The sequence below is a fragment of the Anser anser genome (genome assembly GCF_964211835.1).
Source record: "Anser anser genome assembly, chromosome: 14".
NCBI lineage: Eukaryota > Metazoa > Chordata > Aves > Anseriformes > Anatidae > Anser > Anser anser.
In genome coordinates, this window is record NC_139735.1 from 5,366,519 (window position 1) to 5,387,830 (window position 21,312).

Genomic DNA, 21,312 nt, shown 5'->3' on the forward strand with positions numbered 1-21,312 from the left:
CTTCTCCTGAGCCAAACACTCACATTGCTGTTCCCTAAGCTGCTTCTGAAAACATTTTGAAAGCCCAGGATTGGTTCGGGCCTAGAGGCCCCAGCTGGGCCCTGGGTACTGTGCCTGGCTGCAGCAGCAAATGTGACAGAAAGGGGAGCAAAGGAAAACAATGCTGCAAGATAAGGAGGCCTTTGGCATCGCCCCCATGCCCCTGGGCTGGAGAAAGGGGGTCAGAGCAGCCCCCAGGCTGCTGCTGGAAAATGCTGGTGGGTCCACGCCTGCGGAGCTGGCACAAAGGGGCTCAAAAGTTAATGCAGGCCAGGACAGGAAGACCTGCCTTCCTGTAGCCGCCTTCTTCAGGCATTTCAGAGACTAAGGCTGGGGGAGGGAGGGGTGTTTGAAACCCACTGTGTGCTTTTTTTTGCCTGGGGTACAGATGTGAGGCAGTTTCTGGTACCAGAGCAGCCCCTCTCCTCCTCTGCCAGCCGGCTGCAGGCACGGCGAGCCCTGTTCCCTGCCCTCTGGGACCAGAGGCTGCTTTTCCTCTGGCCCTTGGGTTGGTGACTCAATAACCCCAGCTGCATAAAGACTTTGAGGGAAACCAAGAGCCAATTAAATACAGCCCTTGTCGCAGCTGTAAATTAGATACTATGCAAATTGTCACATGAAATGAAACCCGTGTTTTGTCTGGTCCGTTTTACCATGGCATTTCAATAGATTAATGCTTTTTTTCTGAATTGAAAATGCTGAGGTGGCCTGTTACCTGATTAAAGAACATGTCGGACTTCAATGCACGGCATGGTGCTAACTGAATAATCAAGGCAAGCGGGGAACTTTCAAATCCTCAAGCAACAAAATTCAATTAGGTGGAAGAAATTCAATTATGCTTTAAAGGGAAGCTGGCTATGAGCTTGCAGAATATGGCATGAAAATGTATGCAAAAGAATTTCATGGAAAGGAGCAATTATTTTATCAATAGGACTTGCAAAGCAAAATTTGGTCATCAGTCCCCAGTGGAAGCCCAAGTAGCTGAGCATTTAAGATGATACATGGACAGAATGGGTTTCAGCAGGATGTAAAACATGAGAGTCTCAAGCAGGCTTAGGTAAATTTGGTTTTGTAACAACGAAATAGAACTTTGGCAGGAAGTATATCCCACTCCCAATCCCAATCCCAATCCATTAAGATAAAGTTTTAAAAATTGAATTGGCTTTGAGTTTAAAGATGCCAGTTTCTCCTTCCCCAGCATCTTTGCACAGTGTTACTTCAGTGAAAAAAAAAGCACAGGGAAAAGTCAAACACTTTGCAAAAGGACACAGACATTCGAATTTAATAAATTATAAAATTAAAGATTCTAATTTGTATATACATTTTTAATATACAAGAAATGGCTATTTATTGCAATTTCTGTTAAGGCATATGTAAGTGAATGGAAGTTGCATATAGATATTCAGATGAACATAGCTAATACTGTGCATTGTAGGTGAGTAAATAAGACATTAAATGCATTACGTACTAAAATAAAACATAAAACCCTTTGAGTACTGGTAAAGCACCATTTATAAAATTCTCAAAATATCTGAAAGCATTCTATGGAGATGTTGTGAGGTTCTAAATACTGAATGGATATATGAATATAAAAAGTGATGCATTCATAATAGATTACAGAAATTTTTAAAGGCATGTTGGTGGAAAAATGGCAGTCGATTGGAACCAGAGGAACATAAATTGGTTTGAGATCTTTTTTTTTAATCTTTTTTTTTTTTTGGTGAGGGGCTGACACTTGTGTTTTAAGCTTAGACAAACAGAAAAAATAAGAGAGCTGTGTATTTGTATGGTTTGATGAACAGACATCACAAAATGCATTGCTTAATGGGAGTACATTTGTTTTAGCTCTCAGAGCTCTGAGACAGCCTCTGCAGGAACATAAACCAGCTTACTTCTAAATCTGCTCTCTTTAGTTTCTGGGGATTAAGTTAAATTAAATTACTATTCCGCGCATTATGTCTCAAAATGCAGTACTTGGGCAACAGCAAAATGGTTAAAGGAGACATGCGCTGATGATGCTCTTGCCCAATTACAGCCCTGTAGAAAAAAGGATAGAGCTGTCAAAGTTCAACCAACCAATAAATGACCAAAATTTCCACCAGGTAACAAGGAACAAGCATCTGCTTACCCAACCTATTGCCCTGTGCTGCTTTCTCTTTATGGACAGAGCTCTGCTCTCTGTTTTCCAGTACAGGTGTGGTGTATGTTCTTAGGAAACCACCATCAAAGGCACTTGCTGAAAAAACATCTTCTGAGATACGCACGTCAGCTTGAAAAGAAGGCACCTTTCCTGGTATGGAGACTTTTTTTCCTCATGCAGCTAGACTGTACAGAGAAGGCAGCTGGTGCCCCTGCTCCAGAAGGAGATGGGCCAGTCTGTGTCTGGGCAATCTAGACTGAAGCTGCTCCTTCAAATGTCATTTCAGTGTTCCCCAAACAGCAGCAAGAAAAATATTCAGTAGAAGTAAAAATAGCAAGAAATAAATCTAATTAAACCCCTAAAAAGGTGAGACTGAAAAAGGAACAAGCCCTTCCTAAATGCAGATGTCACCAGGCATTGCATCAGGTCCCTAATGAGCACCAGATGTAGCGTAGCACCACACCAGATCCAGAACACAGCAGAAATTTCCACCTTATCTGGAAAAATGCTGTTGGTCTGTTTGATTGAGAACTGACTCACTCTGGAGAAAAAGCAAAGCGGTCAAGTTTCTGCACTTCGAACCAGCTTTGCAAGTCCAGCCAGGGTGTCTGCGCCGTGCAAGAGCGAACCCCTGAGCATCAGCCCTTGTGTGGTGGTGCTGACCTTGCCCAGCCCTGCTCACTGGGGGACACAGCTGGAAATGCTCAGCACAGAACCGCTGAATCCCTTTTGAAGATTTGGTCACTGCACCGGAACGGGCCTTTGCTCATGCTGTGTGCAGAAAGGACACTTGAAGCCACACCAAAAAAAAAATCCTGCCCCACTCGCTATTGGGATGCAACTTAAAAGCTCTTTGGAGAGAAGAGGCATTTGTGAGATGGCGTTTGAGCTGTGGGCACCTCCTCATGTGGCATTTCTTCACATTGCCTGGTTGTCTAAGCCTGTTCCTGATGCTAAGGAAGACCAGAAGCCATCAGATGTGTTACCTCAGGCTTCTGCAGACCAGAGATATGGGTCTCCACGAAGTCCCAGAGAGTAAAACAGGTACCAACCAGGGAGCAAACTTCTACCTCACCACCTGTGTAACTCCAAGCCCCAGCCCCTCTCTGTCCTTGGGTTTGGCAGGGCTTTTTCCTAAGTTTCTCATATGCTTGGAAAATACTTCTAGGCTATGACAAAGCTTGGTTTTTTTCTTTTTTTTTTTTTTTTATTGTTCACAGATCTAAAAACAGGATAACAACTTGAAGGGGAAGAGATGAGTTCTACACTGACCACGTCTGTGTAAACGAAATATGAAAAGCAAGAAATACTCACTATGACTACAGGCTGTGAGCCCAACTACAGCTTGCTCCTCCTGTGGCACAGCTGCTGGAACAATGTTGTTTTAGACACGTCTTCCTTACTTATAAATAGCACGGTGGTTTTTTTTCCCCTTCAGTGCACATTATTACTACATTGCTGTTTTACACCGATGTGACCTGACCCTACATTGTTACAGAAACTTGCTCTGTCGGCAGCATCTTCCTGGGGGCCGCTGGAGCAGCTTGCTGCAGCACTGGCATGGAAACCAAGCCAGCTCGGAGAGGCCGGGGGCGGCTGCTCCCCCCTGCAGCTTGGCTGGCTGCTGCCGTCACAGCTGCAGCCAGGTCTGCTTGGCCCAGGAGATGTTTGCTGGTGCTCTGGGCTTTTATCCGTCCTGTTGTACTTCCCGGCCTTCGCTCCCATCCCTACGCCATCTGAGCGGCTCCCACTCACTCACCCGAACGTACCACCACAGTCCAAGAAGGGACTCCTGATGCTGTCACGCCAGCTGAAAACCTTCCTTCTCTGCCTCGGCTACTACCTCCGTCAGGCCCTCTTCTTAAACCACACTCTTGTCCTTCAAACGTTTCTGGTGACAGTTCAGGCCATTTCAGCGCTGCAAAGACTGTTTTTCCTGCAAGCTCTTGGCCCTTTCCAGCAGGAGCAGCTGCACGGTTTGTTGTTTTGTCACATTTTGAAGAGGAAATTGGGCATCCTGCTCAGCCGTGGTGCGCAGGGCAGGAGGGCCGCCCCGGTGGGGTCGCAGGAAGCCATTTGTGGTTTTCACTTTACAGTATTTTTGAAGCTTTTTTGACAGCAGCCAGGCCACAGGAGAGCTTACCCGTCGCTGGAAATTTGGCACATGCCCAGTGTCCCTGTGACTATGTACAGGCTTCTAGTTGGCTGTGCTTCAAACTCCAAACAGCTCCAGCTAATGTGATAGCCGGAGGATGAGATCTTCCTCTCGGACTGGAAAATCTGAAGCAGACCTCCCGAGTGGCAAGAGGAGGATTTCAGGGAAGTCCTGGGCTCTGCAGAAAGTTGACCAGCAAAGAGGAAAGAAATGAAAGAGTCCAAGCCAGAAGACAGGAGAAAAACAGCTCAGATGCCGCCTGCAGAAGGAAGGCCACAGAGCACGCTGCCAGCCTGCGCCACGCTCCTGGGAGAATTTCCAGGGCTGGGGGGAGAAAGGACAATTTCCTCACCTACGTCCACAGTCCCTGTACAAGCACAGCCCTGCTAAACCCACACCTCAGCCAGCAGCAGCTTTTCTACTGCTCTCCACAGGCTCTGGATAAAGCCTTTAGTGCCTGATTTACTCACCTGCCATTCTGTTGGGATGGCAGAGATAATTCTGACATTGGATGCTGACGGCTGTATCTTACTGACCTCCCCATTGCCTGAGACCTCAAGGACAGAACAATCCCCAAATTAAACAGCTGATTTGAATTTGTCTTCTGATCTCCAACCAGGAATTTGAAATGACCGATGAAAACCATGATGACCCTGAGGGGAAAGGAAGTACTCAAAGGGTTGTCAGGTTACACATTTCTAGCAGACCTGGTACTGTGTGTGTGGAGGGGTGTACCTGTAGGTGTAGGGGCACAGGGAACAGTTGTTCACGTCTGTGCCAATAAAGCTGTCCTATGGAAAGGAAGAAAAATATGATTTCCTCCAAAATAACCTTGTCCTATGGGAGAAAAAAAAAAGTTTTCCTAACAAAGCACCAAAGAAAAGGCAACAAGAATCCAGTCATCTTTAACTTAAACAGCATGTGGGTAGAAATAAAAATCAGACCACAAAAAAAGCACCAACCAACGAAGATCACTGAGGCTGTTGCGTTATATGAATGGATACTTGTAAACAGAAAGACTAGGCTGTCATCAGTCCAAGTTGGCCGGACCTACCCTAATCCTAAATGTCTTGCACGTATTCGAACGTTTGGGAGAATCCTTTAAAACTGTTTATGGAAATATGTAAACTACTGCTTGTCAGTTTTTAATTTACACATAAATATACGGCTACAGAATTTTCTATATATTTTCTTACGCAGTCCCGGTTAAGAAAGCTACATGAGCACATGCCTGGCTGTAGCCACGAGAGCAGCTCGCCTGAAGCCGGCTAACCTGGGGCTGCCATGTCCTCAGGTACCTTCCTGAACCGGGGGCTGAGTTAGTGCCTGGCTTTACGCAGTGCACAGAAGCATCACAGGATTGCTGACCACCTGCTTGTCAGTATTAAAGGGATCTTTAATGTCTTGGGACCATTTTCCTCCATCATGTGTTAACTCCCATTACTATTCCCAAGCAGTATTACATGGGTTTAGTAGACTTAAACGAGCCCATAAACAAAAAAACCTGCTAACCTGGCTTACGTATTAAGGTTTGTTTGGATTCAGTGAAATGCTGTAATGATATTGCACTAATACTCTACTGTACCCTGAAAAACCTAGCTGTCAAAGTGTTCAGATTAGCACTTACAAAACAATCTGTCGTTTCCATTTATAGTAGGCTTTAGAATTTGGCATCTCTGCCATAGCACCACTTTGATTTTTCCCCATTTTTAGTCTCTACGACATGGGCAATCCTATGATGTTGGTAACATCTCTATAAGAGAAAAATGTTTTTGTGCCATATTTCCATTTTAGTTTGTTTTTCTAAGAGTCTCTTTTTTCCTTTTCTCAGCAATCAGCTCCTGGATTCTTTGATTCCTTGTCCTTTCATAAGGTATCCTCCTCCGTGTAATGATGTTGTGCTGTGACACTTCGTTATCCAGCCCATCGATTTTATAGGGAACGTCCACCGCATTAATTTCTGGGTGCTCTTCGGTTGCATTGGAAGGAGGCACGTGTGGTTTGGAAACACGAGGAGGGCTGGTGGCAGGCTGTGTGGTGGAAACTCCTGTGAGAGGGCTGAGGGTTGTCAGGAATTCCTCCTCAATGACATTATTCTTATTTATGTTAGATTTGGTCGCATTGCCTTCCTCGGTTACGTTGTTGTACATATTACAGGACTTGCAACAGAGCTTATTGTAACCGGGAATTGAACAGTACCGAGAGAGAACTTCCATGCGACAAAACATTGACTTGTCTCCTTGACAATGATCTTCTGAAAGAGAAAAAGGGAACAGATAAATAAAGAGCATCTTCACGTTAATCAGAAAAAGAAACACAGCTGAGGCTTTGGCAGTGGGCTGAGGATTTGGTATTTTAACGTGGGATGGGAAACTGGCAACTGAGCCTTCTATCAGCAGAAGCAGACTTAATGCTAAACTTAAAGCTTGACTCGCTTGAAGGAAAGCAAAACCTGATCTAAACTCCGTGTACTGGCCCCGTCCACACTGATGGACCTGAACACTAATTTTTGGCTTTGCATTCTGCAAGTGCTACCCTGAAGACTGTCACCAAGGTTCATATTAAGAAACCTTTTTTTTTTTTTTTTCCCTTTGCATCTTTTAATGTTTTTATGCAATCTAGCAGTGACTAACCGAAGTCAGGGGGAATTTATGTCTATCTTCACTGCTTTGAGAAAGTCAAGTCCTATTTCTATGTGAACCACGTAACTCTCAGAATTAATCCATTTCCCACTGGAGTGATTTTTCTTCCAGGTACCCCAGTTCTGAAAATGGCAGCATTGCCCGAGCATGTCCCTTGCTTGAAAAAGAAGTGGTGCATTTAGCATAAGGCTTTTCTCCTCCTCCTCGAACAGAGCTGGTATTTTTAGGCCAACAAACTCCAGTGAGATGGAGCCAAGCCAGTCCATTAATGACTGGGAGACTCATAATAAAAAAGTCATTTTTTGTTTCCCTGAGTAAAAAAATAAAAATAAAAATAAAAATAAAAAATAAATGTAATGAAAGGGAAAGAATGATAATGTATGGGTTCTAAGCTGCCAACACCTGCTATGACATCGTGCGTTACAGTACAGGTATCATGCCAGATCCTGATCTTTCTGAACCGTAGGTGGCATGATGTAGGCCAGGGTGTTAAAGTGGAACAGATCATACTATCTGATTGTCTAAAGAGGCACTGACTGAAGTCTACTCAGAGATGACTCAAGCCCATGTGATTTCTGCTCAGAGGATGTGAAGACACTATGAACTGGTGGTGGATGGATGGCGAAGGCTTAGCAGGCTCCTTTGAGAGAAGCTCCTGTCCTCTGTCCCACAGACAAGCCCCAGGCCTCCTGTGTCTCAAGGGTGAAGTGATGGAGCCGGGAAGTACCGGGAGCTGCAGGGAAGTGAAGTTCCCAACACGCAGCCCAGGCTGGAAGCAAGAGGAATCAGAGGGCTTGCAGGAGAGGAGAGTGCCAAGGAGAAAGGCAGACGGACCAACGCTTGGCAAAATCAGTAACAAAATATTTTCTCTGTGACCACAGTGCTGAGGCAGATGAAATCACTTCTGCCTCTCTCCTTACTCTTCCTACATCTCCACCTACTCTTACAGTAAAAGATGAGTAACTCCAATTACCCGCCTTTACTCAGAGCACATGTGATCACACAGCGCGTTCCTGGAGCTCGCATTTACCATCCTGCTAGGAATACTGACTTACCCTGTCAGCAACCTTACAGCAAAGTAGAAAACCAGAGCAGATTCAGAGATACTAAGTGAACTCAGAAAGTGTAGGTGTTGCCTCTTCACTCATCCTCAGTTAACAAAATAGGGCACTACAGGTGTTTAATTGGCAAACATATCAGTCTAAAATAAACTAAGAATTATTGCTGCTGCTTTCAAATTCTACCAATGACTGACAAAGGTGAAACACCTTTCTTGCACTGTATTTATGCCCTAATCATTGCATTTGTTGCAGAAAAACAATCCTTATTCTTGTTTTCAAATGCATCAGTTCATTTTCATAGTTTGCAAATGCTAAACTGTGAGGCTGCTGGAAAAGGAAAACAATTCCTTCCTTAGGAACCTAAGAATAGTATTTTGGTTTTGGACAGGTTTTCAGACCAGCCTTTAAAAACTGGAACTGTTAGTATCTGCAGACGTAACGCTATACAAAGGACTGCATGTGCCTAAACAGCTTTACATATTTTTTACATACCACGTAGAATCCCCTTTGAACATTCTGCCTTGTGTTGCATCACTTTAATGCAAGCTTCTCTAAATGGCTTGCAAAATAGAAGTCAACAAGCGTAACTTAAATGCAGTTTCAACAAGGCAGATCTGTTCTTGGCTTTGTTAGAATCACTAAAAACACCTTTAGAAAAATGCCTTTTTTCTGTCAAAGTCTGTAATGTCAGCTTAAAAATGCATGAAAATAAAACTGCATTAAGTAATATGCTTAATGACATCTGATAAGTTATGTAAATAAACTTTGTATCTTATGAATGTCAGAATGAAAATTTAATCTTCTATCCAAACCAAAATATCCAGATTTGCTGAACTTTTATTTATTTTTACTTGCAGTATGCATGACAGACTGGAAGTATATCTTCAAAACATCAGTAAGAAAAAAATAAATCAGTTTCACAGTCACTTTGGTACACATTAGTCTCATAAAAAATATTGAAAAGCAAACTGAATTGGCACATCTTTAATATTATGTTAAATACATACAAAACACTAATAAAATATCCCTGATAAACCAAAGTGCATATAGACATAGTGCACAATGCCCAGATACCTTATTGCACCATTCTCTATAGCCACCCATCTCTTGAAACATCACTAAACATTGTCTATTTAAAGGTAACAGTCATGAATATATTTATACAGTTAAACATCAATTATTTTACATAACAGTATTCAGTGCCAGATACGTGTCTTTGCTTTTTCACCTTGTCATGTAAATTGTTAACATGTTTCAAGAAATTATCATATTAACAGCAAAATTTAAATATGTGATCACATGATAATGACAAGTTTGAAGTGCTACACTGTTGAAGATCCAAAGATTCAAAAATGCCACTTTTGTAAAGAACATGATCAATGCAATAAGGTAGTAATTTGCTCCAAGACTGCAGGTTTAAAACTGATACGTTTCTACTATTGTTACTGACTGTCACAAACAGTTTTATGAGTTGTGAATTCCAAATCCTCAACACAAACACGTACGGTGAAGCAACAATGCCAGTTAGATTTCAGTAAGTCAGGTAACAACCCTGTCTTTATGAAGGTATGGATATGCACTGTGCAAATTAACCTCGGATTAAATTTACTGCCTTGTAATAGTTATCGTTCAAGTAAAAACACTCCATATGAAGATTAACTCAAGGTACCAGTGTACTGTTTATATTTAAAGCTGGATCTGGTAAATTAATGCCATTTACATTTCAACATTAAGGCATTTTTCTAAAATTCTTCTTCTAAGCAAAAAAAAGCAATAAAAATTGAGGTAATTCTGTAGTAGTTCACACTGTTATGTTTGCCAGTTGACACTTCTATAGAGCACACACACACACACACGCACGCACAAACCGTACCAGTCAAGTCAGACATGCACATGGTGAAAAAAGACCAAAGATGTAATGAGTATAAATAGCTCCTCGCCGAGCAGCTGGAGACTTCGTAGTCAATGAAATGTCATATTGCCTCAACCAAGTAAACAGAACCACCACACAACCTCCAACATGGACCATGCCCGTTTTGCCTTTGACTTTGTTTCTAAAGCGAAAGTAAACAAAACTGGCAAAAATTGTGTGATGGGAAAATGGATGCAGCTTTTCACAAAGGAAAAATATTTCAAACCACCAACAGGAGTTTGGCGAGAGCAGACAGCGTCATAGCAGCACTTCAAGTACCGACAGAAACTGAGCGTCTGGTGTCAGTGAGCCCTCCCACAGGTCACAAACACAAATGTTAGGGTCAGGAATAAAAAATGAGCAGCAAGGGTGAGTAAAGCAACAGCACCACAAAGGAAAATGGAATGAATAAGTTCTGTCATTCAACAGCCTACCCTGTCAGAAAACTGAAACTAGAGTTATGAGATTTAGGGTCTTCAGATAAAGGAGAACTTTAGCACTACAAGGTGTCATTATTGTGATGTGATCACATTCACAATAAGTTCTCAGTTTTGCTATCAAACTGAACATCATGAACCAGTAAGAGCCTTTTTTCACCATCACCAAGCAACAAGCAAACTGATCCCAGCTTCCCTTCAGAGGACTGCAACATACTGTGGAGATCCAACTTCACACATCCAACACTTCAAGACCTCCACCACCAGTGCTACACAAGCTCCAGAGAAGAAAGACACCGAGCACCGAGTGCCTGGTGTGAAAAAAAGATTCAGCCCAAGATTTAAACTTGGCAAAGTCAAGGGAATTTTCCGCATAGAGAGAAGAAGAGAGCAAAAGGCAAAGTCCACATTCGATGTGGCATGCATTTAAGGGCAAAGGCAGAGTTATAAATGGGTCTTTTACTTGAAGATATTTTCTGGATGGGATAGTCTGGATCAGGTCTCGACAGCCATTGTATCATGTAGGTTTTCTTGGAAGGATCGGAAACATTTCCTTGAATAGAGGAAAAGGAAAGATAAATATTAGCATTAAGTAGTTTACCTGTCAGAAGTGCATCCAAATAGATGCAATCAACTTTATTTATTTTCAGTGAGTAATATATGTTAGAAAAGTCAAACACTTACTTGGACATGGAGGTAGTCTGCAAATCCTTACGGTCTCTGGTTTAGCTTCTTTGCAAAGGCCGATAACATTGTCCCTGGTCCGGCACAGGACTGGGCGATCCTGTGTGCCATTTCCACAGCTGACGGAGCACTGAAAGGATATGCACCAGTTAGACTCTGAGTCAGCCTTTGAAAACAATAGGTTAGAAATTATTTTTTAAATTTTAAACCACTGCACTTGATTTGAGCTGACATGGTACAGTATTTGAACCAGAGCAGTACCTTCAGTAACTAAACAAGAGGAGGTGTTACTGCTTTTTGTGGCATACAAGTATTTATGAAACACACTGAGAAAGAGCTAATGGTCTAAGCAGTATAGAAACAACTGCAAACGTGAGGCACCTATTCATAGTGTGCACCAGGGATAGCATTCCTTGTGACACCTATTAAACCTAGGGAGGACAAAAATGGCTTGTGTATATTTACATGGCATGGTTCCAAAATGAAATGTTTTATCTACATGTAGAGCCATATTTTTAGAACAATTTAAAGGGGAAATACTGAGATGAAATGCAAAGATCCTGTATATCATAATTATAAGAATAATTTAATGTTACAATATTGTATTCACATTTCCTGCCATTAGATAACTGCAAAGGTTTGTACATATGAATAGATGAAGCTTCTTATTACTCTACTAAACGCTGCAGCAAGAAAGAGTCTGTGCACAGTGGTATTACTTTCCTTGCTCACACGAGGAGTGTGCCGAAGAGCCAGCAATGAAAAGCACAAAATGCTCAGCTCCTGACACTTGTTATAAGAATGACTGAATCCTGTTTTGCCCATAGCAGTGGTAAACAAAAAAAGGGTAGAAGAGAAGTTGCTCTGTGAATAGTTGTCCTGTGTTTCCTTAGGAAACTAGGTAAAAAAAACTCTGTCCTTTGGCTTATGGAAAGAACCTTATGAGACTGAGCTGTTAATCTTCTGAAGGCCTTTACATCAAAGACGCTTGCACCTTTTGATCTCCATGAGCTTGGTGCCTAACTTTCTTAGCTGCCCTTAACCACAGTAACTGAAAACTTCGATGTCTTCTTTACTTGAAAGACAATAAAACAATGACAAAAGAATTAATTGCCCTTCTCTCAGCGTAAGTCAACAGGTAAACAATTGTGAGCAGAATAAAGAGCAGGCAGAAGTCAGCTTTCCTGACCCTGACATCATATATATGGAGAGAGGTGGCTTCACAGGGTCTGAATCATCCATCGTCACTGCAGGATGGCTTCACTGGGCAGTTCACTGCCACCATCTCTCCACCCAACTCACCTTCCATCACATTAGTAACAGTGTAAGACAGAGACCCTCTGTGCAGGTGTTAATTTATCACCTTAAATAGCACTGGAATAGAAAGCACAGAACGAACTCTCCATGATTTTCTCATAAGAAATTAGTTGCTTGAGGCCCCCAGAAAGAAACTGACTTGTGACCAGGATCCTATTCTCCACTGTGCTGGACAAAGCTCCCGGTTGCAAGGCCTCCTGCCTTCTGGACGATCATTGTTGCAGTACTTGGTATGAACAGACCGATTTGTGTTGTCGTGCAGGGGCTGGATGCATCGGACAGATCGCACTTGGTATCCTGTTTTCCCACAACTTTTGCTGCAAGGCTCCCATTCTCCTGTAACCCATCTGCGTCAGTAAAGAGAAAGCAAGTTAAATAAAATGCTCTGCCTCCTAAACTGGATGTATTTAAACTGTCTGTTGAACTGTAACTCTTTATCAGGGCGTTAACGGGATGTTAGTACTGGTTCTGATATGCAAAAGGAAGATGATAAGCAAACCAGTAAAGAGTTCTGGGAGGTGTTATTTGATCACGTCCCTGAAAAATCACTAATAAGACCTAGATCTTCAAATTCATGTCTTTCAATTAGTATCTCTGATTTTTTTTTCTCCTAAGTTGGTACACACATGCATCCAAAGGTTACTTTCCATACTGGTAGGACAATGCCATGTGGTTCTGAGCTGTCCTGTTAGCAGATCTGACCACTATAATTAGAATTGATTTACAATTTTTTTATACTGCAGTCAAAGCTGTTTACCAGAAAACTGTATTAGATCCATTTACTAATTGAAATCCATCACCTTTATTGAATGTTAAAGCAGATTTAGCCATTAATAACCTCAAAAAAAACTCGTATAAAATGAAATTTGCCTTTTTTTAATGTAAAGGAAGCCTAAATGATCTCAGACCGAATATAAATGGCCTCCCTTACTAAGCTTGAAAATACACTAATTCCATTGGTTTGAACTAAGAGGAATGTGTGTTGCTGAACACTTACATAACCTTTAACTTCCCATTATTCTTGCCTTTCTTTCAGACATTCAAAATGCATTTTCCCAAACACAAATTTAATCATGTTTAATTCATAACAGAGAATGGAATTGCATATTTTTGGAAAGGAAAAGTAAGGAAGCATTAAAAAACAACCCAAGGAGCCAGTGCTTTGAATAGCCCCAATATGAAATTTCAGCTTTGAAGGACTAACATTTTGGTCCAGGGACTGAGTCACCATTTTAAAATATGATACTAATGCCGACACTAGATCCAACTTTTTCTTGCATACAGGTTTATGTATTACTGTGAGGTGCTTTCCAGCTGTGACAGTATGACATTGCCACTAGTATAATTATGTCAGATGGTCCCTGTGAGTACTTGTACAATCAAAGCTCTGCTGAAGTACCACAGTGCAGACAAAGCCTCTGCTCATTTATCTCTCAGATAAGCATTACTCTTGCTTTGCTTCATTTGTTTTGATTTTAAGCTGGCTCCTCCAAGACTGCATAGAAGTTATGGTCTGTAATTTTTAAAGTCAAAAGCAGCCAACCCCAGGGTGCTGCTGAGCTTCCAGGTCCTGGTGCATGCATGAGCTGGGCACCTGCCGTCCCCACAGCTGGGTTCCCACAGGAGTGAATCCCAACATCATAAATGTTTGGTTTTGGGGGAAGGCAAAACTTCATCAAAAATCAGAAGGTCTGAGTTTAAAACGTGTAAATCAGTTTGGACACTGGAAAATATCACGTGTTTTTTAAGGCGGCATAGATGAACACTTCACTGAAGAAATATCCAGAGTATGAAGTGATTTTCCTAAAGTATTCATAAAATCCTGTTTTTAGAAATAGTTAAGAAATATCATAAGCACAAAGAAATGCATCAAGCTCCCAAGTTAAGCAAAAAGTAAAGTGGCAATCATCCCACTTTCTCTTTGTAACCTATTGAAATTACACAAGCTGTGGAACTCACAGCCGTGAGTTCTAAGGTGATTTCTGAGTCAAAGTTGATTTTTTTCCCATTAACCATGAAGCAGCAGCATATCAGTGTGGTTCTGGGTGTTGCAGAGCTTCATAAAATCTCTTAAATAATTGCCTCTCCTATGTGTAGTGCGAAATGCTCCGATGCTATTCTGTAGAAACAGAGGCAAGAGAAACATTCAGGAATCCAAGTTCAATTTAGGATCCTATTGAGACTTTGTGGTACCTCGGTCCAATTATATTTGTGGCTGAAAGAAGAATACAGTCCTTTCCAGAGAGTCTGAGATATGATCATTAGGTCATTACTTCAGTTCCAATAAATAAATGTTAAATCCTGACCCATGCTGAGATTATGGGGCATCATTTCTTGATTTTTCTTTTTCAAATCTCTTTTGAAAAGAAGTTAGGAAATATTGTGTGATATGTTCTACTTATTTGCTGTGCTCCCTGGAATCCAGACTGAGTCTCCAGAGGTAAAATCTGAAATCAACATACTCCTTCCTTGTTGCAGTAGCAATATAAGGAATAAAAAATAAAGAATAAGTAATATAAGAGCCCTACGTGTGGCAGGGTAACCTGCTGCCAGTCAAAAAAGCACCTGAAAAATGTAAATAAAAATATTCATAACAACTGACTATCTACAGCAAAGATGAATGTACACCAGGTGGACCATGCCACATGAGGACAGCCAGAGAAACCAAGCAGGCCTGTATTTACATGTCCAAAAATATGCTGTGAACTCCACGAAGATTTGGGTTTGAGAGCATGCATGACATTGGTTTTCTTATGTAGCACTCAGTAAATTTGTTCTTATGTGATTAATTCACACTGTGTAAAATCAACTGGTATAAACTAAATTTATGTCTATTTTTTATTTCCTCAAGATGGCCCAAACACAAATGTTTGGATCAAGATAGCACGTCTTTTCTAATCCAACTTATTTTAGAAGTCATAGGAGCCAGCAGTCCCAGGAATGGTATTTCTACAAGCGGAATACAGCATCACACCCTCACAGCCCTGGGTCTCCGTAATGATGTACAGATGTCCTTAAGAGCTCTTAAGTTGAAGACATACATCAAGTTGGAAAAACAGAGATCAAGCTTAAACTACCTTCTTTCAGCTGATAATAGCTAGTTGGGTGTGTGATGCTTATCACAGGCGCCACTGACCAGTGCTGTGGGCTCCAAGAAATACTTACATGGGCTGGGAGCACTCCTGCAGATTGCACACCCTGCGAATGGGTTTTGGCTTCTGGATCAACTCGCAGTAACTCCGATGAACCATCTTGTGGTCTGTCTTCCTCCGGCAGCCATATTTTGTGAACTGGTAGCCTGAAGAAAGACACTCCTCTTAATTTCAGGACTAGCAGTTCTTACACGGGACTCAGGTTTCAAACAAAACTGCACACACACTGTCAGAGGCTGCAGTTTGAGCTACAGGTGAACATGCTACAAAAGAACCGTCAATTGCACTGAATAAACACTTGAATTCTTGTAGACCTAGCACCCAGACTTGTTCATCCCCTTTGCTGTTCACTACAGGCTATAATGCAAAAAACACCACCACCTAGTGTTTCAATCCTGCACAGCCACACTGAGCGGCTGAAACCTGCCGTCGCTGGTGGACACCGATCAGGGCCTACCTCTGACTCCCAAAGGAGGAATTGTCACATTGCAACGTCCACATCACAGAATGCAGATTTATTAAAGGCCTGTCCCCGCTGCACCACGATGTTTGGCACCCTCGTGTCTCAGAGACTCTCACCCAATCTTGCACACTTGTACCATTTTTCAGTTTAATAAACACAAGTCGGAAATGAGTCATCCCAGATCTGCCCCAAGAGCCATTTTACTCAGATTTTTAACACCATTTGTTATTTATTTATCTTTTTTTGTAACTTAAATGAATCCCTCCTATACTCCTGCTCTCACTAACATCTTGTAGCAATGAATTCCATACATGGTGTTCCTTCTTTCAGTTTTCTGCTTTGTTGTTTGTTTTTTTTTTGTTTTTACCTCCCCCACAAGGTCTTGAACATTGCGACCATTTCTTCAGAGCCCATTCATACGATACCGAATCCTCTTCCAAAACATTATTGTTATCTACATTCAAAGAATCTTCATGGATCATGTACTTGTAAGTCAGAGATATCTTGGCACTACCATGAGGAATCACCTAGTAAACAAAACAGATGTAGAGAAAAAAAGATTTAAAGACTGGTATCAGAAGCTATGCGAGATGACATGAAATAGCAATCATCACGGTTCAGATACAAAAACAACCCCAGAGGGATTTAAACCTTTTAGCTGCACTCAACACATTTTTTTTTCCTGATGAAAAAGTATCTCTCTCCTTGTGACACAGAGTTTCTAAACTGCGTATTAAAGACTGTTGTTGATTTAGACTGATGTTTCTTGCCAGCATTGGACTGACTTCACAATACTAAATTTTTTCCATATCCCATCATAAAGGAAGGAAATGTTCTACTAAAATGATAATGGATAGTTCCACTAAGAGAAAAGGCAAATTCAAATACACCAATAACTGAAAGAGGTGAAGAAAAATGCCTAAATTTCTGATAAAATGCAAATATTCCTATGATAATCTTGGGAATTCTGTGAGGCTTGTTACTTTATCCTGATAGAAGCATAAACTATTTAGAAAGAGTTTTTGCTATCACACTGCACCAAGACAAATGCAATAAAGCATAACTCAATGTGAATAAAGTGTAAAATATTGGTCCTTTGAAAACATAACATTTATTCTTCCTTTGATGTTCAGCTGGTGCAGACCAACACATTATAGCTGCTTTCAGAGGGATTCTGAATCAACCTACTCCTACTTATTGTAGTCTATCATTTGCTATTTTGCAATGAAAAAATAATATAGTTACAAGGGTTTCAAAGTACAGAACTGGTTATGCTCTAGCAAACTGAGCCTCGAAGCCCAAGAATCCTGCACTGGGCTTTGCATGATACATTTTCAAAACATGGACAGGAGGAGTCCTTAGATCTATCTGATATGAACCACTTTGATTTTTTTTAAACTAATGATCACATAACAGATATGGTAAGTGGGCTGAAGAGTCTTCATTCAGTGACCATTTTCTTGGCTACTCACAGGAAATAATCAAGAGAAATGGTTGCTCAACACGTAATCCTGGGTTATAACAATTCGTGTACAGAGCAGTGAACTAGGAGAAAGGAATTGAAATACATCTTCTATTGTCTTACAATCGAAACAGATGTCTTCTTGTAAATCACAAGAGGAATCTAAAATATATTATAGCACATTATGACTCTGTAATCCTGACACTGTGTTCCATGGAAGATGGTTTTCATTTGACTTACCAGAATAACTATTCCATTACGCAGAGGCCCCATGGTCTGCACGGTTTCTCTATCATCGTCATTCCGATATTCCCACTCCACACCCATGTCAATAAATACTTTAGAGTCTGGCACGTAGTTGTCTTCACTTAGAATGAATCTTCCCGTTTCGCGATTTTTAATTGCTAGAAACAACATAAGAAACGTGAATAGTAAAGGTTCACTTCTCACCTCTGTTTTTGTGTGCTCGTGTCCCAGTGGAAGAAGCAGAAAAGGCCAGGCACAGCAGTGTGCAATTTCCTTCTGTTCCCTCACAGGTTTGGAAAGACTTTTTCAGGTGTTTCACTGAACTGCCAACGCTTTCCTGCTCAGCTCCAGAAACATCAATCGCTCTTTTTTTTTTGGTTTTTCATAGCCTGCCTTGCCAGAGAAATGAGGCCAGCACAACCGCAGTGTGCGCGCCTGTCTCTGCCTGCTCCCAGCTAATGACTTCTCAACCCACTGGCCAAATCTGAGCTAATCTGACCACCACCTGGGGGTCCCGTGGCTCCTCAACCCTTTCACATCTTGTATTAGTGCTCCATGAGAGAAAGGCTAGTGGGCTAACCCACAGCAGTCCCTGCTACAAGGGAGAGGGAGGCTGGAAATTGTATTCCTTCTGCTCAGATACAGCCCTGATAACAATACAGCCCAGATGAAGCTCCTGGTGCTCTGCAGGAACGTGCTCTTCCACACAACACGTGACTCCTTGATCAACTGTAATGAGCGTCCCATCCTTCAACTGGAGAGACTTCGGCCACCTTTGTATTAGGACTCTGTTTTTTCCTGAGATGGAAAATTTGCTCTCCCCATTAGAAGCAGCAGGGACTGTTTGTTATTTACTGCCAAGCTTTAACTCTCTTCTCTCTCCAGCAGCTAACTGGGCTCCCCCCGCCTCAGCACTGGCCAGCTCTTTGTTCCCCCATGCACTGCTTGCCCCACACTGACAGAAGAGCCTCGTCTGAACCTGAGTGATGGCTCCTGCTCCATGGGGCAGGATGGGAAGCATTTACTGGCAAGAAGTTTGACTGACTCATGATAAAATTAGTAGGCCATTCACTGTGAATCTACTTCCAATTAATAACAGCCTAGTAGATACTGCTTCTCATCGATTACATGGCACTGCTAGGAGAGGATTTCAATTACTTCCTAAGCTGTGTGATTGATTGGGCTGCCTTGTGTCAATACTGCTAGCAATGGGGCAGAATCCGAAACGCAGGGAATGCACCCACTGCTCTTGGGATGAAGCTGGGAAATGACTGAGGAAGGGAAGCATGTTGTGAGAGACGTACATGAAGATAATGCACTGCAACCCATAAAGCAATTCAGCTCCTCTTCCAGCAGCTTTCACACATGCAGGGATGTTCTTGCTAGGACTCCAGAGAATACAGCACAGGGAAATCACATTGCCAAACAAGTTTCCTAATTTAACATACTTGAAGGAGGTATGTGATGTGGGAGGATAATGGGTAAATAAATGCATAAACACATTGTGAGGCTCCAGAGACAAAAATAAACAGCAGAAAAAACATTCTGACTGATTTTTTTCCTCCTTGTTACATACTTACCAAGATTATGACTAGTGGCGTCTGTTTCCTGTATAAGTAAATGTCTTGCACCAACAGGAATTTCAAACATCTTAATGTGACCTTTATTGCAATATTTAAAAAGATAGTAACTGGTTAGTATGCATCAAACAGGAAGAGCCTGTCTAAGGAATTTAAACAAACATTATTGTCTAATACCGGGGCATATTACAGAAGCTAAACCTAATCCAGCATCTTTCCCATCCTTATTTCTGTGCCAGGTGATGAAATATAACAGGCAAAAAGGGCTTTGGGTCAAAAGAAAAATGCCTTGTGTGTCATCAACAAACCAAATTTGCTTCAGAATAAAAAGTGCTTCAAGTGCCATACACATCCACAGAGAACATGGAAGCTTGTGTCTGACAGTGAGTGATGACAACATATTACTGCAGTACTGCGTGACTCAGACCGAGCAGCCGAGTGACATCAGCAGCACAAATCAATCCACAGCTCTTCAACAAGGAACACCGAAGCCCTCCTTCTCTATGCATGTGCAGGCCCTGATATCAGCAGACTTAAATGATCACTGGAAAAAAAGTCTCATTTTTTAATTCTAGGCATGTCTGAAAGTCCAGAGAGTTTACTGGAATTAGGGATGCTGTAAATTATTTGTGATTGCTCTGGTATTTTCCATGAGACTTTAAATACTAGAAGAGATCAAACAAAAATACCCCAAATTCCCTAAGACAAAACACTGAATGCGCTGACCTTGTTTCTTTGGTACTCTTGAAAATGTTCCTTTCACCACTTTGCAGTGGGAATTATCTCCTCCACAAACACCACACTTATCTTCCTGCTTCGTGGAACCTATGACCCTGTCACACCCAACTTTCTGTGCACAAAAGAGAAAATCAGTCATTTTTACTTATCCAAGTTTCAGTTCAAATGAGCCTTTACTTCAGATACCAAAAGCAAGACTTCTCCTTCAGCAAAGTACAAATTGTAGTATTTTCCTGGAAAATCAGCAACTAACTAGATTTTAACACTTGTACTTCCAGTTCTTATAATAACTGTCAATTAGGTGATGAGATTTTGCTAATATGCTTCAAAGTGGTCTTCATACCAAAGCAAAGCAGCACTGCTAAGGAAAAGCTCTCAAACCTCAGCTTATCTTAAAGCAGATGCTTAAATTCCAGGGGAATCAAAGCAACTGTGAGAACCTCCACCAGTGCTTTGCCGAGTCAGAGCCTCTAATTCTGTTGACAGATGACCTGCGTCAGATCCCAATTTAGAGGAACTGGTATTGATTTTTTTAAAATAGCTTGATCAAGTACAGAGAGAATGCACATCAGTCACATATTACCAGCGCTTTCCTTGAAAGCTGCTGCGTGTTCATATTTCATTGTACATTCCACCCCCACTAAACCTTAGCAGGAAAAGCTTTCGTTGAAAGCTAATTGTAATAGTTCATCTTAAAATACCACATTAAATAGTACTTGTGTAGGTAGGCGCTGTTGGAATTGAGTCACATGCAGTGTGATGGTAACTGTGAATATCACACATAATATTGTGACAATAATTCTAATGAAATCTCCTTATTGCCCAAAGTGTTATTATACCTACTTAAATACTCATTCTCGGAGAGAAAACATTCAAGCTACCATTTAAATTGTTTTCACAATACTAAGCTCTGAAACAAGTAACCAAAAGCTCACCAAGCAGTCTCCCCTCACACAGATGCTGTAAGCATCTTTGTAGGAGCAGCGAGTCCCATCATGTACCATCCTCTTCATATACACGACATCGCCCGTTTCCTTTGATTCGCAGTACAGGTGGCACCTTTCCTTAGCTGGAAAACAGAATTGCAATGTTCAGCTACAACAGTTTATTTGCTGATTTTGTGAACACGACAGTGTTTTCATTACTCCCTCTTACTCCTTGCACACATCACAGAAAAACACAGTGCCCCATAAATCATCGATGCTTATCTCCTTTCGAAGGCTGTGTGACCATTTGGAAACTGATGAGCCATAAAGCACCCAAGCGTCACTATTAGGAGACAGT

At 41.6% G+C, this 21,312-nt stretch overlaps 1 protein-coding gene across 8 annotated transcripts in view; it reads right to left on the bottom strand.

Annotated features, from left to right (window-relative positions):
- Positions 1–1,290: 1,290 nt before the first annotated feature.
- ADAMTS2 (ADAM metallopeptidase with thrombospondin type 1 motif 2) overlaps positions 1,291–21,312 on the bottom strand; it is a 245,481-nt gene continuing 225,459 nt past the window's right edge. For all 8 annotated transcript variants that reach the window (XM_083798406.1, XM_083798405.1, XM_083798411.1 and 5 more), the window contains 10 exons: positions 20,964–21,097; positions 20,017–20,140; positions 19,291–19,371; positions 17,705–17,868; positions 16,370–16,529; positions 15,553–15,685; positions 12,527–12,734; positions 11,071–11,200; positions 10,850–10,939; positions 1,291–6,588 (listed from right to left, as the gene is read on the bottom strand). In XM_083798406.1, coding sequence (XP_083654532.1) covers positions 6,125–6,588; positions 10,850–10,939; positions 11,071–11,200; positions 12,527–12,734; positions 15,553–15,685; positions 16,370–16,529; positions 17,705–17,868; positions 19,291–19,371; positions 20,017–20,140; positions 20,964–21,097 — 1,688 coding nt within the window. In that variant the 3' untranslated portion in view covers positions 1,291–6,124. The remainder of the gene's footprint in view (positions 6,589–10,849; positions 10,940–11,070; positions 11,201–12,526; positions 12,735–15,552; positions 15,686–16,369; positions 16,530–17,704; positions 17,869–19,290; positions 19,372–20,016; positions 20,141–20,963; positions 21,098–21,312) is intronic.